A 22,071-nucleotide genomic window follows, 5' to 3' on the forward strand; every position below is an offset into this window, starting at 1 on the left:
AGGATTTCTTGAGGGAGGTGGGAGAAACTCATTAATTCCACAGCATGCCAGATAAAATTATTAAAGCTATTAGCTTACTCAGTGGACCAATGGAACTTTATCTGTAGCTGTTTTTTAAACAAAGTATTTGTTGTGCTGCTGAATGGTGATTTAAAGTGAATCAATTTTTTAGTTCAGGAGCAGATTTTTCTAAATGGAGAGTTTGGTGAAATTCAGTAGTAGGACTCGGTAGGATGAAGCCTTTTCTTCAAAGACAAATAGTATTTGTTTACTTTTCTAGCAGAAGTTGTCCATTCTATACCTGTGATAAAGCTGACTGCCAACCACAGTGATGAGAGCTCTAGCAGTTGATATGAGCACCTTCTTTTTGCCCATCTTTTCGAAGAATGGATCAAACAATATAGTGAATAATGCTATATTAACAATAGCAAACTCTAAACCTGTATTTAATAAAGCAAGGAAAAGAAAGTAACTTAAGCTGACAGATTTATTTTCTGCAGATTTTCTTGTTTTTACAGAAAAGGAAGAGCAGGGTCAAAACTTAAGTATATGGAATACCTTAATGAGGAGACAGTTTAACTAAAGGTTTAAAACAGTACTTAATCTTTCCTGTTGGCAAACAGTAGCAGTAATGGTTTTAGGTACACCTCTGAAAGTTGAATCTAGCAGAGTGGGATAGAGCTCAGTCTCAGGGTCAGCCAGCAAGTGTGATGATTGTGGAAAGGGAAGGTGCAATTTTCATGTAATGTAGGACAGCTGCTGACCTCTGCTGAAAGGAGTGGACTGTGGTTTTCCCAGGTCTGGGTGTTTCTTCAGTGGTGGTTTTGTGTATGGTAATCATATGACCTCAGTGTGGATTGCATCAACCTATTTACTGATCTTGCTGGAAGGTAAACTTTTCAGTTTCTCACAAGTTTAGTAATCAGATGAAAATGAAATTATTTACCCTGCCACATGGCAAACTCCTGCTGCAGGGAGAGGGCAGGAATGTACAGCTGAAAGTGAAGAGTGAGACCCTACTTTTTAATGACAGTCTGTAGTTGAAATGGATTGAGGCCTATCCTTAAATGACAACCTGGGGGAACTCTAATAAGAAATTAACATTTCAACAGATACATGCTGCAATAATAAATACATTCACTTGGTTTGGAAGTGAGCTGTAGTTAGAAATAAAGTAAAACTTCCTTAATGAGATATAATGGACTCTTTAGGAACTTAGGATGCATAAACATATTTTGCTCTGGAACTGATGCATAGTTAGGAGATGATCATCATATCCCAGAGCTCCCCTGTGGGACCAGACTGGCACTGTGGCTGGAGCTCAGGTTGACTTCATGGTTCTGGCCTCTGCCGTGCATTAGTGCTTTGCAGCACAGCTTCAGCACTGAGCGTGGGATGTAGTGTAGTCCTTGCTCTGGGTCTGCGCAGCCCTGGTGTAGTCCCTTCTCTGGCTGTTAATTCACAAGCTAGACATGTGCTTCCCTTGGTCTGTATGGTAGGATGGATTGTGAGTCAGTTGATGTTATTTGACTTAGAAGACTTAAAAGACTATAAAAGCAAAATTTGCACTAAAAAAAGTATTGTGAGTTTATTTATGGTGAAAGTGCTTGTGAATCAAGTTTTGGGTAATTAAGCGATAGTTGTAGAGGCAAAAATTTAGTTAGATGGCTAACATACTCTGTGTTATTTATCTTCCTGAGTTTTGTTAATTTTAGCTTACTTTGGTAGAGTTTACTTCTGCTTATAGGGTTCTTGGTTGGTACAGTCTTGTGTCTGCTGGTAGTGAAATTGTTAGGAGTTCCTTGTTTTCTGTCACATTGGGATAGATCAGCTAGGGCTCTGGAGTCTGAGCTTTGTTACTCTGAATGTTAATGAACAATGTACGATAGAATGATACCTGCTAAATATGTACTGCTAGGTTTTTACTGAGTTAGAAACCAGTTAGCCACTGGAAGTAAAAATCTCAATGAAAGACTGGTAAAATTTGGATAATTCTATGCTGGTAATTAAACATTTTGTGACCTAAAATGAAACTTGAAAACTGGCAAAATTCAATAGTGTCTTTCTGTGGGATAATCAAAATGAAAAAGGACTCAAGTGAAATGCTGGAAGTTTCATAAGGTGTATTTAAACCTTGAAGACTTTTCGACAAGAATTTCGAATTTCTGACATTGGAAAAAATGATTGTTATCAAAGTAGATCTTGGGAATTGGTTTATGTGTGGATTTTGATGTTGTTTTACACTGGTAGAAGTTGCTTCTAAAATCTCAGCAAAAGAAAATGTCTTAGTTATATTTATGTGATGTTTTCTTAGAAAGCACACTGTTGGTTTTTTTTAAATGTAAGCAGCATTTCCTGAAGTTATTGAACTTGAGAGCACTGTTGAAGTAAATATTTCTAACTTTAATTTGTCTATCATCAGTAAGTAAAAACTAAAAACTGATGATGTTTTACAATTTCTGAATGGAGACATTGATTACTGTGGAATATTGGATTGTTTAAAGCAAAAGAGACAGTGAGTCTGTCAGTCCATGGTAGCCTGAGGGGTTTTTTTTTCAGCAGTTTCAGAGAAAGCAGTTCTGATAAGAATGCACAGAAACAAGCAAACTCTATGGCTGATTTCAATCCTTATAATACATTTCTTAGGCTTTAGTTAAAAAAAAAGAAATTAAACTTATTTTAAAGTAAGCAAGTCAGGCATTATCTGGTAAAAATACTATCATTGAGAAGGCACGTATGTCAAATGGCTACTTTCTTTCAAAGATTTAAAAATAGTTATATAAGGCAAATATCAAAACCAAAATAAAACAAAATAATCTTGAGTATAGGGAAAATTATAAGAACATTTTGCAAACTGTCAATACCTGCATTTGCAAAAATGTATGTCCCTCCTATTCAGTTAAAATTGTCCTGAAAGGGAGATATAACCAGAAGTCCAGAAGTAAATAGAAGTCAAAAAAGTGAATTGAAGTATTTAGTGGGAATAATAAGAGTTTGTTAGCAATTATTGCAAGGTTCATAAGTAAAATTAAAATGAATAATAAAGTCTGTGGCCATTTGTTTGGATTTAAACTATGCACAACTCAAGTGAATGGAAGCTTATAATTGATTAAAACAGTAAATGATATGGTTTATAGAAGTGGGTTTAATAAACTCATTTGGAAAAAAGTGATCTCAAAAATGGCATGAGTTCCTGGCTAAATTTGGAGAACAATTCGGAAAAAATAAGAATATCCTGCTATTATTTCTGTGGGATGTTTGACTGAAGAGGAGTGCTGATAGAATGATTCCAGTTGCAACAGAAAGTAGTGAGAATGTTTTAAATGTTATTGAATGTGTAGAACAGTGCTACTGGAGATTTTTATTTTAAAATCTAAAACATGGATGTACAACAGTATTTTTCACACTTAAACGTTTGTAAAACTCAAAAGGACTGGATTTAATGATGATTTTTTTATTCCTGGGTGGGAAGGAGGGGAAAAGATGTATAGTTGCTGATGAAATTATAGTTACCCAAGAATAACATAACAAGTGATTTGAATAGGAAGTTTATAGTGCAATCTTTACAGCTTGGATGGAGTAAATTGAAAAATATGAATTTAATGTAATTTTTAATATAATAAATCCTTTAAAATGCTTTCTTCCTTTGTGGACCTTTATGTACAGTTTGAATGGGTGTCTCTTTAGAAAGTTTCATTACCCCTGCAGACAAAGTAGGCAATTGTCATCCAGTAGGAAACAGTAGACAGAAGCATTCAACTCTGAACGTGGCAATATGTCCTTTACTCTCTTGGGATTCTGAGCTCTGTGCTCAGCTGGAGAGTAGTTGTCTACAAGGGAAAGACATGTCAGCAGAGGATCGGGAAGGAGTTCTTGCGCTGTGTTACTTGTTCAAGAACACTCTTTTTGGAGAAAACATAAGAAGTTAAGTCTGTTTCTGTGCTATTAGCTCATTCTTTCACCAGAGACAGAGGAGAGCTCTCACACTCTCACACTCACTGTGTTTGGCTGTAGGTGTCCTGACTTCTGATGCTTATCCTTTGTAACAGTAGTGACTAGTCTGTTGATGCTTAAGAAAAGAGTGGTTGTTTGCTTCCTTTTCCATTTTCCTCCACTACTGTTTGGTCCTTATATGGCAAAACTGAATCTTCTTGACCTCCCTTAAGTTCAAAAGTTTTGTGGAGGAGTCTAGACACCTTGAGTTCTCCCAAGATGGAGATTCCACAGCAACTTTAGACAACCAGTCCTTAACCACACTTGTTACGGAAAAATACCTTCCTTACTCTTTCTTCAGGGACAGCTGCTGCTCCTTTGTCTCTTTTGACTTTTCCAGGTGAGCTGGGTGTTGCTGTCTAAGGATTCTGTATTTCTTCACCAGTTAAACTTTGGACAGAAGAATATTTAGGAAGTTGTGTACAGGGTGTCGGAATCCTAGTGGGAGCTGGTCCTGGAGTTAGGCTTCTTTTTGATGGAGGCATTTGAGGCTGGTAATATAGGAGTGCTGCAATTATCCTTATGATTAACTTATTGTTGAATAGACTGTGATTTTTCATCAAGGTCTCATTACCTGGAATCTGAAGGTGCCAGATGGAAACCAGTGGAAAATGTCCCTTGTTCTCAATTCTCTGGGCTCTTACTGACCCCTTGTTCAAAAAGTGTGTCACTGCTTCATTTGTTTCGTTGTATGGATACTGGGTTTGTTCCCATGGAAGATGAAAGGGGGCTACTGCCCATAGGGATCCTGGATCTGTATTTTGGAAATAGCAATGTGTTAAGCTTGTATGGTTTGGGTTTTTGGTTTTTTCTGGATAACAATGGAGCAGTATTCAGGTAAAGTTACTTCTGAAACTGGTTTCTTCAACTAAGAGAAAATTCTTTACCTAAATTGCAGTTGTGTTAGTAAGTGATTTTTTTTAAAAAATTTCTAGTATGTTTTGTGTACTTACACAAAAATTTTTCATTATATGTCAGGGTGACTGTAGTGTAGGTTTAATTATATCTGAAATAAAAACTTTTGCCATCTGATTACGTGTAGCTAACTGAAGAAGGGTTTTTTCCCCAAATCTCGGTGTCACTTTTCTATTGGCTTAATGGCTTTATTAGATGAATGGTGTTTCTGAGTTAATTTTTTGAGAAGAGATTTAAAGATAAATATTCCCATCAACACAATATTAACATTTATTTGTCTTCAGTAAAATGACTCTGGCATAGGGTAGTTTGCAAGTATTAGGAAAGCCCTTAAAACCCTGTCTAATGAAACTATTTGTGAATAAAATAGTGAAGCAGCAGAGATACTGTATTTAGTTGCAGTTGAAATACTAGAATATGTGTGATATTGACTATAACTGTTGTGTGTGTGCACTTTAGATTTACTATAGAAATTATAACTACCAATTTAGCAAATGGCAAGGGGGAACACAGATCCATTGGAAGCAACTGGAGAAGATTTGTGCTTTAAGAAAAGCTTCTGGAATTTTATATGCGCTTTTTATTCTAAATATCATTCCAGAGGACCAACAATACTACTGTAAGCAAGTACAGTTTTGTGTTTAGGTCAGTTTGAGTCAAAGTACAGTTAGGTGAAGAAATAAAAAGATTTAGATTCATTAGATTCATTTAGATTCATTAGAGTAGTTAAGAAGAGAAAATACAAGATGAAAACAAACCTCAAAAAGACCTGTCGTGAGGTAGTATGGTGGGGTTTGTGTGTGGGGTTTTTCATTACTGTTGTTTTTTTCTTTCGTTACAGCATGCATTTGCACAGTGATAATTTACGTTGCTTGCCTAATCTAATAATCTGCTAGATTATCTAATTATGTGAGTCTGTCATTTTATGTCCTTAATGTTTGCATACAAGTAAACCTGGGTAGGAGGAAAGCACAGTTATTTTTAAAGCGTAGTGAACGTCTTGTGAGGAGAGACTTTAGTTTTCCTCTTGGGAAAGAGCAGAATTCATGCCAAATGATTAGCCACACCAAATTCACTTTCAGATGAGGTGTTATTACTCTTAATAATCCTATTATTAGTGTCAGTATAGCAATGTGTTGGGTTAGCTGTATAGCAGCTTCTGCTAAATTTACAGTTACAGCAAACAGTCGTTCACTAGAACAAACCAACAACTCTCCGGATATTAGTATTGAAAAAAGGCTGTTTTCCCCCAACCCCATCCAGCCAAATGTTAGGCAGTTAGGAACCTTGGCTTCTCAAAATGTTGTTAAAGCACAGTGTGGTAAGTAACTAACCATTTATTGATGACCCCAAATTAATGAGTTAGAATAGGACTGGATATAGGAGTTTGTATTCCTAAGAAAAAATGAACCGACCACACCTTTATAGAAGGAAAAGAAGAGGTTTCAGAGAGGGGGGTGTGGGGGTGTGTGCATGTGTTGGGATTTCCTTCAATAGAAAGAAAACAGGAGTCTATTCTAATCAGAATGACATTGTTTAAATAAAAAGTATACACAGAAGTTTTCTATGGTGGTAAGGCTTGCATGAATATTAGTTTGGTCAGATGATACTTCCCTTTTGCAAGAATTTGCATAGCTTTTATGCACTGACTGTGTTAATCCAAGAAATTTTAAGACTAATCTGTTTTTCCGTTTGTGTGTCACTGTTTATATGAATGATTAGTATTTGAATTTCATGGACTATTACTTGTATAAATTCTCCCCTGACTAAGTTAAAAATGTATTACAGCTCATCTAAACTTTGGATAACAAAAAATGAAGTGTAAACATAATGCCTGTAATATTCTAAACAGTTAAAATAGTCCATGGAAAAAAAAGTGTTGTAAAAGTTTCTTTAATTTCTATAATTGAAATGTCCTTTGAGCTTCTAGAATACTTTACAATTAAATACAATTATAACTTTTTGTAGGTTGGGCTCATGTGGTTTGTGCTCTGTACATTCCCGAGGTGCAGTTTGCAAATGTTTCTACAATGGAACCTATCGTGTTGCAGTCTGTTCCTCATGACCGTTATAATAAGGTATAATTATATGTCTTTTTATATCTAATGTGTTTATTTTAAAATTTGTGAGCTTCAATAATGTAAAACTACACTTCTTATAATGCACTTTATATAAAATTAATGTATGTGTGCAGTACTTCTCTGTTTTCTGCTCTGACTTTATGGTAAATTGAAGAATTAATAAAACTATATTATTAAATTAAGCTCTAAGGTTATCTGCCATGTCTCATTAGTCTTTTACAGATTAGGGACTATTTTGTTAATTAAAAATATCGTGATCTTTGAATAACAGTTTATTTTGATAGGAATGTGAAATATTTCCTCTAGGTTAAATACTGTTACAGCTTATTGAAATGTTATTATTAATTACCACAAAGTCCTACTGTTATAAGTATTGATATGAACATAAATATGTTCATAAACGTTCCTTTTAGGAAGAAAGGTATGCTAATGTATGAAGACTAAAGTTGGCAGAGGACATTTGGAAAAGCCTTTTGCCTTTGTAAACAATATTCACTTTAGTGGGATTATTTGCTTATAAAAGAACTGCTCCTAAGTAAGTGTCAGTGAGATGAAATGTTTTATAAAGTGTGATGAGACTTTAAATAAAAAATCCAAAAGGCAAAGCAATGAAACAGTGCACTAGCACATAGAATTGGGGGGAAAGAGAGACCAAAGAAAATTACCATGAGGGGAAATTTATATTGTAGCCTTCAAAATAAACATCACTGGAGTTTTGCCAGGAGACAGTGCTTAATTTACCATGTTTTTTTTCTATGCACTTTTTTCTTTACTAAACACTGCAAAATACACAGAATTACCAAGTACAGTAATCTTAAATGCAAGAAACACAGCAGACACTAAAGCATGAGGCACGTCAATACAGAGACATTTGGCTGCTACTTTCCTGAATTTTGCCTGCTTCTGGGTAAAAACCATCACATTACAGAATAAATCCACTGAGCGATTTATTTAGTGTGTTAACTATCATCAGGAAAGCTCAGTTGTTTCCAAAAAGAAATGGACTATTAGTTACTCCTCTGTTTAGTAGATGTTTGTTATTGGATGGTTATGCATGGATAGTATCTTTCTATTTTATGTCAGCTTTATTTATTTCTTTCAGGTTCATTTGAAACTGTGTGATAATTGAATATAATTATGGATTTTAGGAATTCCTTCTAAGAACTGATAACAAAATAAGTGCAATTGATTTGCCTTGGTAGTGAAGGCAGCTGGTAGACTTCCCTTTCAGGACTTGCTGCAACAATTAGAAATTTCCATACAATTCCTAGGTTTGATTCTGTGATCAGGGAATGCCACTGAGTAGCTGTTAGAATAAACTGTTTCTCAAATTACTTTTTGCTTTATAAGTTTTTTTTTTTTGCCTTATGTTTCCTTCTGTCTTTGCTTTTGCAAAGGTTTACATTTTGAATCTTTGAAGGGAAAGTATTGGCAGAAACATAAAGGCATCTTTGCAGAATATATATTTTGCCTTTAAAGAAACTTAAGATATTGTGGTTTTTTGAGTAAGGTTTTCTTGCTGAGTCAAAAGCTTCTTTTGCAATGAATTTGGGAGAAACCTTTAAGAGCTTGGAAGAGCAGTGCCACTGTAGGTGGTGGGACACTGAGAGTTTTAAACTTCCACATTCCAGAGGTTTCAGAGGTGTAGCATTTGCATTGATTTGCAAATGCATGAAAGTCTTCCTTGTGAAAGAAAGACAAAGGCTCTCAGGCTTCTGGAATTGTTTGTGTGTCCAAGAGAAGGTATAAGTTGAGAAACTCAGCGACAGAGAACCTACTGTTCATCATGGAATGGGAGGATGAACCTTCTTTGGCCCTGTTTCATATGGAAGACTAGGAAACAGGTTTTATATTTCTCCTGATTGATGTAGGAAATATAGTTCTTTGAGCTTATTAAAACTGGTAAGCAGTCTCCCATGTTGTGTTTAAACTTGTTCATAATGTAGCTGGTTGTTTGTTGTGATTTTTCAGTCATTTTACTGTAAATTGGTTTAAGAAGTCCTGAAATGCAGACCCTACATGTAGGGTAAATGCTGAAAAAATAGAACCTACATCCCTACCAAGTGGAATGCTTATATTGCTTTTCTTTCTGTGCTTTGGTGGGGAAAAAAATAAGGAATTTAAAGCAGAATTCTGAAAAAAATCATAAAGTGACTGAAGATTGAATTTTATGGGGTCTGTTGAACTCTCTGTTTATAGAGGTATCTTACTTTGAAGTTACTTACAATTAATATAATGACTCAGATGAGGTTGATAGACCATGACCTTGTTTGTCCCTAAAACCTAAATGTGTCAGGTCATGGTATGGAAAGTTAAAAAGCAGCCAGTCTCAGACCCTGTCAAACAACTGAATTATCAGTATACACCACCTTGATGTACAAAAGAAGCCAGGCGAAGAATTAAGCAGGATTATCCCCTTTCTGATCTTTCAAATGTTAGGATATAGGGTATGATTTTAGGATATATTAGCTGTTGGGTTGAATGCTTCTTTAAAGCCTTGTGGAAACTGTACAAGAATGACTTGCCTACCTTCAAGCCTTGCATATTAACAAAAATGCTTTAGTTAGCTGACACCTCATATAAAGTGTTCTAAAAATCTCTGTAAAAGGCTGTTCTGAACTCAGAATTTCACTCATTTTCATATCTAAGTAATGCTGGTTTTGCTTTATATTTATTTATTTATTTCAGTGGTATCTTGGTCCATTTTTTTTCAAGTGTGTTTTCTACTACCCTGGTTGATGTTATTTATTATTTATTATTCTACTCATTCTCTGCTGCACTGAAGGGAGGTTGTGATTAAATTGCAATAAGTTAAAATATAGACAATTTTTCTTTTTTACGTAAAAAAGTTTATCTTTTCTCATCTGAGATCTTGTAATGGGATTTCTACAGAGGTAACAGTGTGTCATTTATGTTTATTACTCAGTGAGGTTCTCTCTCATTTAAAAACAAACACTTAATTGCCGCAGTGCTGAATGATACTTTCATTAAAAATCTATTCTTAAATTGTTACATTTTGCACATAAATGTGATGTGATATAGAACCTCTCTAAATGGTATTTCTGTAATTAGGACAGGAAAAAATAAAAACAGATTTAGTTTTGCCTGATATTTGTCTCTGGAATGCTGGTGAGAGATTGTAGCGATGCCTGGTATAATAGTGAACTTTTGTACAACATGTTTACTGTCTACATGTTAAAAAAGAAAAAGAAAAAGTGTTGAAAGAATTTGGAGCTTTTTTATCTTAATTTTTTTCTTCTGTTTTACTGAGAATGTTTTTGAAAATACTAAAAATTGCCGTAGCATCCCAGTAAAACAAATAAATTGACAAAAATTCTATGAAAAGATTTTCAGGTACTAGGTAGGTTGGTTTCGTTTGAGGGTTTTTTGGAGATTGAAACAGATTTTATATACTGATTTAAGTTTTGTTTGCAGAAACTTCTTTCTTGATTAGCTTCCAGGATGTTTATGGGGCTGTCCAAGTCATGCTGAAATTAAAGCAGAGTTCTTTTAAACACCAGTTTTATTAAAAGTAACTGAGCATCATATTTATATTGAAGGATGCTATGACACTTCTGAAAATTCTTTGCACTCAACCTACAAAAAAATGTCAAGTTTGTGGTTTTTCTGTGTGTAATTGTGTAGACAGTCTCATGTATACCATATGGCATATTGCACCAGTAGGCATTCGGTCTAATTTAATGTTTTTGAATGCCACCAATACAGGTTCTGTTAAATTACTGTGAAAATGATTGAGACCTAAAGGGACATAAACACAAACTTGAAGGCAAGGACAGTGTTGAAGCCTAATGCTATTAACCCTTGGCTGTTTAACCATTTGGGTAGTTGAATAGTGGTATGGAATGTAAGCAAATTAGTATTTGCACTGCCTTAACATTGGTGAAGTGTTACACAGAACCCATGAGTCTACCAGGTAATCTCCTTTTGCAAACAAGCCTAATTAGACATTCATAAAGAAACTCTTATATAGACTTAGCTGCAGAATCCAGTAGTTCTCAGCCTAGAATCTCCTGTAACACAGAACTTACTTGTATTCTTCTTATCATGTTAAGTATTTTCTCTTTGATAGACGTGCTATATTTGTGATGAACAAGGCAGAGAAAGTAAAGCAGCCACTGGTGCTTGTATGACATGTAATAAACATGGATGTCGACAAGCTTTTCACGTAACGTGGTAAGTATATTTTATTATTTAATATCTCTGATATTCCAGAATGCACACACTGTGATGAATAAACATCATTCATTTAGTACATTTTTGAGTAAAGAAATACAGTAAAGTGATTTGCTTTTATTATAATAGGGTTTACTAACAATATGGCAGTGGCAGCAGAGATACAGCTGTGCTGTAAAAAGCTGTCTGGTAATACTCCCTTGGGTTGTATGAAATGGTGTGTGCTCCTTTGAGTAAGGTTTAGAGGGGGTTGGGGTTTTTTTTTTTGTCTTACGTAATTTTTCTTAGATGATATTTATTAGGATATAGGAGTGTGAAGACATTATTTACCTGCTAACTGATTTTGATGCTTACTTCTAGTAAATCAGTGGGAAAATTGCTGAACTAAATGTAAAAATGCACTAGATTCACGCATTCCAGTACAGATTTCCAAACATTTGGGGGTAATTCTCCTCACTGTTTTTTAGTAAATGTACAGATCTATCCTGAAATATTCAAATTTCATGTATTACTGTTCGAGAAAAACAACTGTGTCCTCCACCATCTGACTCATTACACTTCAAGATATTTAGGTTTGCTTGCATTCAGAAGATGCTTGTCTCACTTTATAGACTTCTAAAAGAGGCTGGGTAATTATATTAAACCACATGTTTAAACGTAAAGGAGGCAAAAAGAATTCCACCCCAAAATTTACAGGCATTTACATAACATGACGTGTTTTTTCGATTTCAACTGAAGTTATTTTGCAGTAGGTAGCTAGCAGATTTATATAGGCTGTCTGGCTACATAATACGTGGCTGTACATGTCTATTTTATGAGCTGCCCATGTATGCTGCTGCATGACCAGTTCAGTCAGGGAGATGGTATTTGCACATCTACTTAAATTACTTGAAAGTTTTTGCTTCAGTGTAACTAAGTGATAATTCGTATGTCCTGTGCAGCTCTTGAAGGATTTAATTCTATGTTTGGGTGCTGATTTCTTGGCAACTCTTAATTTTTTTTTTTCTTTTAATAACTTAACTATTTTGCAGGTTTTATTCTTTTGTATGTTTCTAATTTTTCATTGGATGTGATCAGTGTCAAGTTTCTTTTTATTGTGAAAATGGATTGTGTTCCTCAGAGCATGCATACCATGTAAAGGGATTACTTACAGAAGTGAAAAAATGTGTACATCCAAGTGCTTGTATGACAAGGTCTCTTTCCTTTCAAACACTTGGATGCATACAAGAGTCCTTTTCATCTTTTTACTTTCTCCCAAAACCCTGTTTTCAGTGAATGCCATGAAGAACGTAAGGCTTACATTCAAAATTAAAATATTTATCTTACCAGTTTTTAGAATCTTTTGATTCAAAACCTTGGTCTTTACTATAAAGTGATATCTGGCAGGAGGGTGCTGTGACTGGGGATATTGAGAGGCTTCTCTAATATTTAAAAAAAAATGGAAGAAAAATGTGAAACTACAGAAGGCAAAAACCCAGGGCAAGGCATATCAATTTGGGATTAACAAAAGTGATGTCTAGTGAAGAATGAGCTTGAGTCCATTTGGTTTTTGTACACCAAGCTTAGAACAATAAATTTTTGCTTAAAGAGACTCTCCTGAATGTTTTCTGTGGTTGATATCTGTTGTAGATGTGCATGTATTTAGGAAGTGGTATTTCTGAATTTCCCAAGAGCATATTTTTAAAAAGCAGTGAAAATAAACCACCTTATCTATTGTTGTTTTCATTTTCATACTCCCGTGCATCATTTTGACTGTAACATTGCATTATTATGGTAATGAAAATGATACAGAAAATGAAACTGAATATTTGTTTTTTCAGTATCTAAGTTGGTTTTGATAAAGAAAATAAGTCAACATTACAAATGGTGAAAAGCAAAATTGATTTGAAAAAAATGTAGTAGAATAAGGTAATAATTAGCCCAGGTAAAGCAACTTCTAAGTCTTGTTCTTTTTAAAAGAGATTAACATGCCATAGTATTTTAAACTAATAAATATGGTTTGATTTATTATGTAATTCAAGTTTTATTTAGGGGGAGGGAAAAGTGATTTTCCTGGCAAATCAGTTAAGGATGTATGCAACTTCTGAAAAAAAAATCTTTGGATCTACAGTATGGTTTTGTTTAAAACTGTTCTTTCCATAGGTAATTTTTTGCTTGAATTTGAACTGAGAATCACTGCAGATTTATTGTATTATTGTGTAGTATTTAGAATCATTACTTGGTTTATATTTGTGGGAGTGGCTGCATAGTAAGTATAGATTTGCAAGCTATAAGCTTGTGTGAGTGGCTTAAAGACTGAAAAAGGCATCAGGCCAAGGTGTGAACGATACCTCTTTTTCCCTGGACTACAAAGGTCAGTTTTGGTAGTTGCTTGTGGAAATCTCTTATTAGTTGCATATATAAGCATCCATACATTATGAGCTCTGATACTGTGGTACCAGCTGGTGTAAATTTGCTTTCCTTGAATGTTGTTTGGTTTATTTTTAGTGCACAGTTTGCAGGACTTCTTTGTGAAGAGGAAGGCAATGGTGCAGATAACGTCCAATACTGTGGCTACTGTAAATACCATTTTAATAAACTGGTATGTATTTGTTAAATTCTATAAATAAATGTCACTGACTTATTGTTTCTCTCTGAATTGCCATTAACACTAGAAATAATATTTTCATCTAGCTCAAAAAGTAGATTGTATTTCATTAAAACACAGGTACAGAAGTACTAGCTGAAAATGTTTTTATAAGTGGTTACTTTCTAGATGTGTGGTTTTTTCCCCTCTGCCAGAAATAGCATGCACATTTAGTGTTTTTTTTTTTTTTTTCATTGAGCTCCTGTAATGTTTTCTTTTGCTATTTGTTTAGGTGCCTTCTAGGAGTTTAGTCCATTTTGGAGTAAAGAAACCATCCATTTTTTTCCTGTTACTCTTCTCCCCACCTCTTCAATTCTGTCTCTTGTTGTGTAGCCAGCAGATATTCCTTGCCTATAAGTTCTCTTATACATGACCTTAAGGAAGTGACTTGAGGTTTGATTTTTAAAACACAAACAAACAAAACCTGTTGAAATTTCTCAGATATTTCATTAGGTTTTGGATCAGACTTCTGGAGACTTTTCATATCACTTCTTACCAGTTTGACAGATCCAGATAACTGAGTACACGTGTGAGGGTGTGGACTTGAAGGACTTGCTGATGTTTAAAAAATGTTATTTCTGAATATTGAAATATATAGACTTATGTTCAGATACTGCTGTAAGTATAGTTAAACTTGCAGATTACTTGTTTTCACTGCTAAAAAAGGTGAATACCTTAGTATGACTTTTGAATAGGTTGCAATGAGGTAACCTGGGGCCAGTGAACCATTTTAGCTTTCTAGAAGTTAAACTTGGTCAGGTGAGCTCTCTGCTCTAGTGAATATTGATGAATTTGCTTCATAATTAAGATAAGTCATGGCTTTCAGGCCCTTACTAAACTAAGTTTGGTTTGGTTTTTTTTTTTTTACTATCATGAGGTGAATATATACAAAAAGAGGAAAAATGGTTTATTACTTAGAGGTGAAAGCAAGCCCTTACACTGTTATGCATTTGATTTGAATGTTGCAGTGCTACTGTGATTAAGAACATTTAAGTTTATTTAAAAAGCAAATTTAATGATAAAGACTTAACTCTGTATTTGACATATGATTAGTTAACTCTCCATTATGAAACTGTAGTGGTGAGAACAGGAAAGACTGGCATGATCATTTTAAGTATTTCAGTGTTTCTTTAGGATTATTGTGACTGTTAATGCCTGGTAAATACAAGTGCTTAGTATTTACTGCCAAAGGTGGTGGGTGGTGTATATCTACTATTCCACTGAAAATTGGCTGATAAAACACCAACCTGAAGTGTGTTTATAATGTTGCCTCAGATATGATGAAATAACAAACATTTAGAACACTGGCCTAGCGTAAAGTATTCGCCGTCCCGGACTAGGCTCTCAGACATGACAGAAATACAGGCAACTACATGTGCTGCTTTCAAACCCATACACGACTACAGCATTCTGTATCCTGGTTCTTAATCCATTTCAATGAAAATATTACAGATCACTTCAATAATAAATAAGTCATGAAGCCACCTCACAGTGCATTTCAGGCATGTACCAGGGCTTCACTGTCGCTTCATGTGATACTCACTTCAGCAGCATCCTTTTTGTTTTATGTTATGAAAACTTGGAAATGTGTCTAGCATTTTTTAACCTTTAAAAAGTGACATATTTAATTTCTCTGTGGAAAGAGTATCTTGCAAATTTGTGGGAGGTGTAAAAGTCAATACAGGGTTAGGCTTTTTTCCTGGTGTACATTTGGTAGTCTTGTGAATTCTGTCAGTGTCAGTTTTTCAGTAACTGAAATACTGAATTTTCTTTTCTCAAACAATAAGGCATCTTATCAGTTGAAATGCTTTATACTTTTTATTTATTCAAATGATTCCTTTTCTCTGTCCATAAATATATTTTCTCTTTTTAGAAAAAGAGCAAACGGGGATCTAATAGGTCATATGATCAAAGTTTAAGTGATTCTTCCTCTCACTCTCAGGATAAACATCATGAGAAGGAGAAAAAAGTAAGTGGATTTGTCGTTGCTAATTATGTGGCACATCTGCTTAATAGTAGCGCTTTCTGATAAATTTAATTTTTGCTGAAAAACCTGAAGGAAATCTTGTTCCTGAAACACAGAATAATAATAGAGGTACTAGCATCCAAGGAGGAAAGATTTTCAGGTGCATTTGTACATGCACCTTGCTATTACTGTTTATCATTGGTTTTGGGATACGCACTGAAACATATCCATTGGAAAGGCTGTTTCCATACAACTTCCTTTGCTTTAGTTTCCACTCGAGTTTTTCTAGTATACCCTTTGTGACTATGTAGGAAAGAAAACCAGCAGTAGACATTTTAGCAACTGTGCAGTTAAACAGCTGCATCTAGTTTTTTATGTTTCAACTTGCTATATCTTTTTCTCTCATCAAAGAACTGACATCTCTTCTTGACACGTTTTACTGGTACTGGTAGTCAAACCCACTGTGATGGCAGAAGACTTTGTTACTTACCTGTGAATCTGCCTGTGAGAGTACAAAGAACAACTGACTGCTGATTCCTAATGTTGGCATATTCCATTTAACAATTTGACGTCACATATTTTTAAAAAAGGAATTTCAAATTTATGATGATTACTACTTTATGTTTTTGTTACTACTGGATTAACAGTTGTCTAGAAAAAATCTGTCATCTGAATTCTGTAGGGGGTGATTACAAACCATGGCACAATAATGCAAATAAGCTTTGGCTCTTTTTTAGCTCTCTTAAGAATGCATGCAGAACTGTTCACTTGCACACATCCTGTACATCCTAATAGCTTAATAGAATTTTGTGTGAATGTGAGTAAACTTAGTTCTGCATTATGAAAAACCATTACATAAAAATTGAAATCAAAGAATCTTTTGACTAAATGTACATATACATTTGTACATTACAAAGGAGCTATATTTATAGTAAAAGGAAATTGAATAACAAATGTCAGTCTTCAGACTCTTAGTCTCCTTAATATTTGATTTGGATTTTATGATCACTTCCATTTTGGATGGATGTTGATCTCCAGTTGTTCTTGGATTATTTTCTAAAAACTATCTTTAGATTTTATTAATGGTGTAGATAAATAGTTCCATCTTCATCTGGTAGTGCAGAAAAGATTGTGCATTGCGATGTAGTTGTACCTCTAAATCAAAATTTATGGCTACAATAAAAGTATGGGGTTTTGGCAGACCTTTTTTTTTCCTCTTGTTGACACACTGGTAAGAAAAAAAACAATCTTGAATTATAGACTACAGAATTAGCTGCAAGGTGATCTCTTACTAATATTTGCCATATTTTTTTCTTAGTTTTTCACCACAGTGATATTTCAGGTCTTGTTTTGTCAAAATAACGTGGGGATTTTTACTCACATTGACAAAACTTGTCAGCTGGTGTGCTAATGTTTTTTGGGTGACTTGTTTTGTTTTGTTTGTTTTTTAAATGACTTTGCCTGAAAATACTTTCACTGCACAGTACCTGTGAAGTCTTCAGAGTATACTTGGAGGGACTTTGTGACAGTGTGTTCAGTCAATATATCAGCTGATTTTTCAGTTGGCTGCTCAGCTTCTCCTGCTCTGGAAGTGTTTTGTGTAGACTTTCTAGAAATAGTAAATGTTGTCACTTGCCTTTGCAAGTCCTGACCTTTATTGGTGACTTGAAATTTCCTAGAAGTAGGATATTGAAGTTTGTTCTACCTTTCGTGAAGTGAAACATGGTAATCCAAAAGATCTCATGATCTGCAATACCACGTGAAGCAAAAGTTTGAAGCACTAACCTGTTATTTGACATTCATTGTCATGCACATGTAATAACGAAACAGTATTCGAGTTAAAACCACCCAGGGTGAAAAAAGTTGCAGTTCCGTAAAGCTGTTAATCATGTAACTTTTTGTAGCTACAGATTTTTTGTTTGGCATTTTTAATCTTACACATTCTATAGTTGAAGTACAACCTCTTCTTTGCAAAATCCTAATCTTCAGTCAGTAAACTGTGGGTGCTGTGGAGGCTCATTCTCTTGGCAAATTTGATTACCTTCTGCATGTGGTGTCTTACATTGTATGTTTGATACACTATATCAAATATCTTGGAGGAGTATGGTCATTTTTTACGGTGACGTTCCTTATTTCCTCTTCTGTAAATCTGTTTAGAATTTAGATTGTTGACATATTACAGAAAATATATATATATTTCTTCACAGATACAGTACTGTCTCTGTGTGTGGCACCCCCCCTCCCCTGTGGTCACTGCAGTTTCTTCTTTATCTTTCATTTTTGGTCTTTGGATAATCTGATCTGCAGGCATCATTAAAGCTTTTCCTTTTGCCAAACAGTAGCTGTATGAGTTGTGGATTGGAAACATTTTTATTTCTCAGACCTCAAAAACTATCCATTTGTGCATATGGAATACTAGATGGGAGTAAGAAGAGGTTGGTCTGAAAACGTTGATGTAAATAACTGTCATTTTTACAAAGAGACACTGCTGAAAGCCTGTGTTTTCCTTCATAGTATGTGCTAGTCTCTTCTGGGCACCCTGCTAACAAAATTGATAACAAATATATAAGGGTATAATAATAAAAAAAACCCCCTGAACAAATTCAACCAAACCTTTGGTATGATTTAATTGTAATGATGAATTTGAAGCTACAGAATAAATAGCTTCATTATATTCTGATTACTGCTGCCTAAGTATTGTTAGTTTCTATGGCAGAGGTGCTATTTAGAAATCATTAGTGATGATCCTGCATCCCTCATAAATAGGGTTGGTAATATGTTGCTTGACATTCCATTATAATATCTCATTTTTTCAGGGCCCAGGTGTTTACCTCAAGCTTTCTTGGGAAAAATTTAAGCCACTATGAGGCTGTGGAAGAACACCTTGCTTTAATGTTCCTGGCAGTCTTATATTTGGAAGGACTAAAGAAAGAACTAAATATATCTGGAATTGATCGTTGTATAAAGGAAGTCTTTTTAGCAACTTGTGTGAAAATTAGACAAGATTACTAGCTTTATATGTTTGTGTCTTCTGAAAAATGTGAATATATTACATTTTAAGTAACTACTTTATAGCAGGTGAATTACCCAGTAGAAACAGTAGAAATTTCTTTTCTACTGTTGAAGTGCTTTGCTCAGGGCTGAGCAGGAAGGGGAAATTTAAAACTCTTGCTATGATGGCTCATATGATTTAAATTAAACAAAACTGGGCTTGTGACCAAAGACTGCAGATGTGTAAGAAGTTGTGGAGAGGCTAAAAGAACAAAATTGTGACAAGGAGCCTCAGGCCACTATTACAAAAGTTGGAGAGTGTCAGAGGAGAACCTAAACTGCAGGAGCCAGGATAGGTGTTCCAAACACTGAGCTGCTGATTCAGTATGGACATGTTTATGCTGCTTCTCCTTTTCTTCAAGGAACGTTACAGCTTTTCTGATTTTGTGGGTAGAAACTTGAACACCTAAGAAGAGCTTGAGGCAGTGTGTCACACTCAGCGTGTTCCAGTGTAACTCCAGTTTGGTTGTTGGACCCAGGGGCAGGGAAATATAAAATATTTCTACACACTGGAAGTTTCCACAGGCAAGCTCTGTGTTAGTTTGTAACTGTGTTCTGAACTGCCCAGACTTCCCAGTATGTTGTGAAGAAGCCTATGTTCATGTGTCAGGACAATGAATTTCATTTGGGACAAAGGTACTTCATGCTTTTTAATGTATTTTAATGCTCTGAGTGAGCTGTTACAGGTCAAGTTGTGAACATTCAGAGCAGGTGTTCATGAAGTGTTCCTCACTGAACAACCAAACGTGGAAAGGTAAAATTGACCTACCCTACATCACATAAGATTCTGTGGCAAAAATAGGAACAGATTGGAGTTCTTCGAGTTACCATTCGAGTACATAAGCAATGGTTTCTTTTCTCACTTTAAAAAAAATAAATCTGATTTAGTCCTGAAGAGTCAACTTACAGGGCTGTATAGAGTGTTTCAAAGGCGATTCTAATTGTGTCATTCCTCTACTAATTACCCCATTTCATAAACTACATAATGTTACTTGAGCATTGGGGGTTTTGTGTAACTTTCAGGGTGAAAAACTCCTGACTCATCTCAGTAATGCAGTATCCCATTTAATTTTTCTTAGTTTTTAAAGTTTTTGTTAATTGGTTTAATAGATTTGACTCTTTACTCTTTCCAACCGATGTCGGTGTTTGAAGCAAAACTGTAAGAATGCTAAAGATAACTAGAAGAAAAGTGGTTTGCAACCACTTTGAAATTACTTCAATTCAGATAATTGAAGTAATACTAGATAAATATTTATCAAATGAGAACTGTGTGGTATGGATGCTAATGCTGATGCTTAGCCATGTTAACTTACTCCAAATTCTGTTCAGTCAGAGGGAAAGAAGAATACCTCTAAAACACCTCTGAAAGCTGGTTAATAAATACACACCATATATATCTCAGTGTATAGATGCAATTCTTGTTTCCTTAGACTGAAATTTTGTGTGGGTTCTGTGAGTTCAAAAAAGAGATGACTTCGTGCTTCAGTCTTTACTGTTGTTGCCAACAAATAGCATTTCTCTTTCTGGATACCTGTTCTGTTCTGACTTTTGTAGAAGTGTAGTTTATTCTTCTTTAATAAATCACTTAGTGTAACATTCTGTTGAAAGTCTAACTCTTCGGGAAGACCCAAGAGAGTGTGACTGTGTAAACAAAATTTCATTAGAAAACTACTCTTTCTGAGTATATTAAGTAAAATATATCTTTATCTGTAGGATTAAGAGGAAAGGTGACATCTTCTTGCCTGTTAAAATTCTCAAAAAAACTTGTGCTATTTTCTGTGTATTCATTTGTCATCCTGATAATCAACTCCCTGTAATTTACTGGAACTGGCACCAGTTGATGTATATAGAGATGGCATAGCAAAATGATCTCTTGTGGAGGTCAGGAAGAACTCTATAAGCAGATAAGGTCATTTTTATTTACATTATATTTTAGTAAGAGAAAAAGTAGGAACTGTTTGTCTCAATTCTTATGCTTATCATAGAATTACTGATTTTATTACCTCATTTTTTTAACCTTACAGTAACACATTATACATATTATTAAAAAAAGAACAGTGCTTTTAGTGTGCATTAGCACAGCAAACATCTCAATAGCATTGAGCTTGTCACTTGGGATTTGTTAATTATTGTGAAATCAAAATGACAAACACACCACCTCAGATAGGCCTAAAAACTAGTAGAATTTTGTAAGGCTGCCCAAATTGCAAGTGTCTTTTTCCCCCTGAAAGTACACATTTTAGTCTTTTACTTTTCATTGTGAAAAAAAATGAACTCATAACTGTGCATGAACTAATAGTAACTGATAATTGTTTCTGTAGATTGTAAAACTGAAAATCCATGGGTGGCAGAATCCTCAAACATTTATCGGAAGAAATGGGGCATCTCTAGAGCAATACCAGGAGATGCAGAATTTTGAGTAGATCTGAACTGTAAATAAGTTCTTACTGTGCTCATCAAACAAGAGTTGTATTTTTTTTTAAGAAAAACCACATTGTTAGTCCAGATGTCTTCCTTAGGGATTCCCCAAAGGGACCAACCAAAATACCTGTTTTGTTGAAAAACTGCTATGATACACTTGAGGTATTATCAGGTGTTACTTCTACTTATTTTTTTTTATCCTATCATTACATATTACTTTTTTCATCACTGTCTTCACAAAATTTTAGGAAAATACTTTTTGTCTGATGATGATTTTAAGTTTTTTACAAGTTCAGTGTATTGTAGCATCATTTGCTCCTCAGTGTTTGTACTCCACCACGTTGTAAGACAGAGGAGAGTAACTTTTGAATAACTGAGGTGGAAGGTAAGCTGTACCTTGAAGAAACACAAACATTTCTTGCTTGAGAAAATTACAAAATGTGGTTTGTCTTTTTTTGAAAACTAGGTGATACCTGAAAATTAAAAATAGATCATTAAAGTTGATGCTTGATTTTGTTCATATTTGAGGAATGTATCTTCCTACACTTTGGGTGTGGTTTAACCCCAGCCGGTAGCTTGGCCCCACACAACCGCACACTCTTTCTCCCCCAGTGGGATGGGGGAGAGAATCAGAAGTGAAAAAGTGAAAAAACCCTGTGGGTTGACACAAAGATTAATAGGTAAAGAAGAAATTGTACATGCAAGCAAAGCAAAACATTCACTGCTTCCCATGGGCAGACAGGTGTTCAAGTATCTCCAGGAATGAAGGGCTCCATCACATATAACTGTTACTCATGAAACAAATGGCATCACTTTGAACATCC

At 34.8% G+C, this 22,071-nt stretch overlaps 1 protein-coding gene across 4 annotated transcripts in view; it reads left to right on the forward strand.

Annotated features, from left to right (window-relative positions):
• MLLT10 (MLLT10 histone lysine methyltransferase DOT1L cofactor) overlaps positions 1-22,071 on the forward strand; it is a 125,158-nt gene that overhangs the window by 27,772 nt on the left and 75,315 nt on the right. For all 4 annotated transcript variants that reach the window (XM_050325336.1, XM_050325320.1, XM_050325326.1 and 1 more), the window contains 4 exons: positions 6,877-6,986; positions 11,080-11,183; positions 13,671-13,764; positions 15,683-15,778. In XM_050325336.1, coding sequence (XP_050181293.1) covers positions 6,877-6,986; positions 11,080-11,183; positions 13,671-13,764; positions 15,683-15,778 — 404 coding nt within the window. The remainder of the gene's footprint in view (positions 1-6,876; positions 6,987-11,079; positions 11,184-13,670; positions 13,765-15,682; positions 15,779-22,071) is intronic.

Source organism: Myiozetetes cayanensis, unplaced genomic scaffold, assembly GCF_022539395.1.
Source record: "Myiozetetes cayanensis isolate MyiCay16 unplaced genomic scaffold, myiCay2020 scf1, whole genome shotgun sequence".
Taxonomy (NCBI): Eukaryota; Metazoa; Chordata; class Aves; order Passeriformes; family Tyrannidae; genus Myiozetetes; species Myiozetetes cayanensis.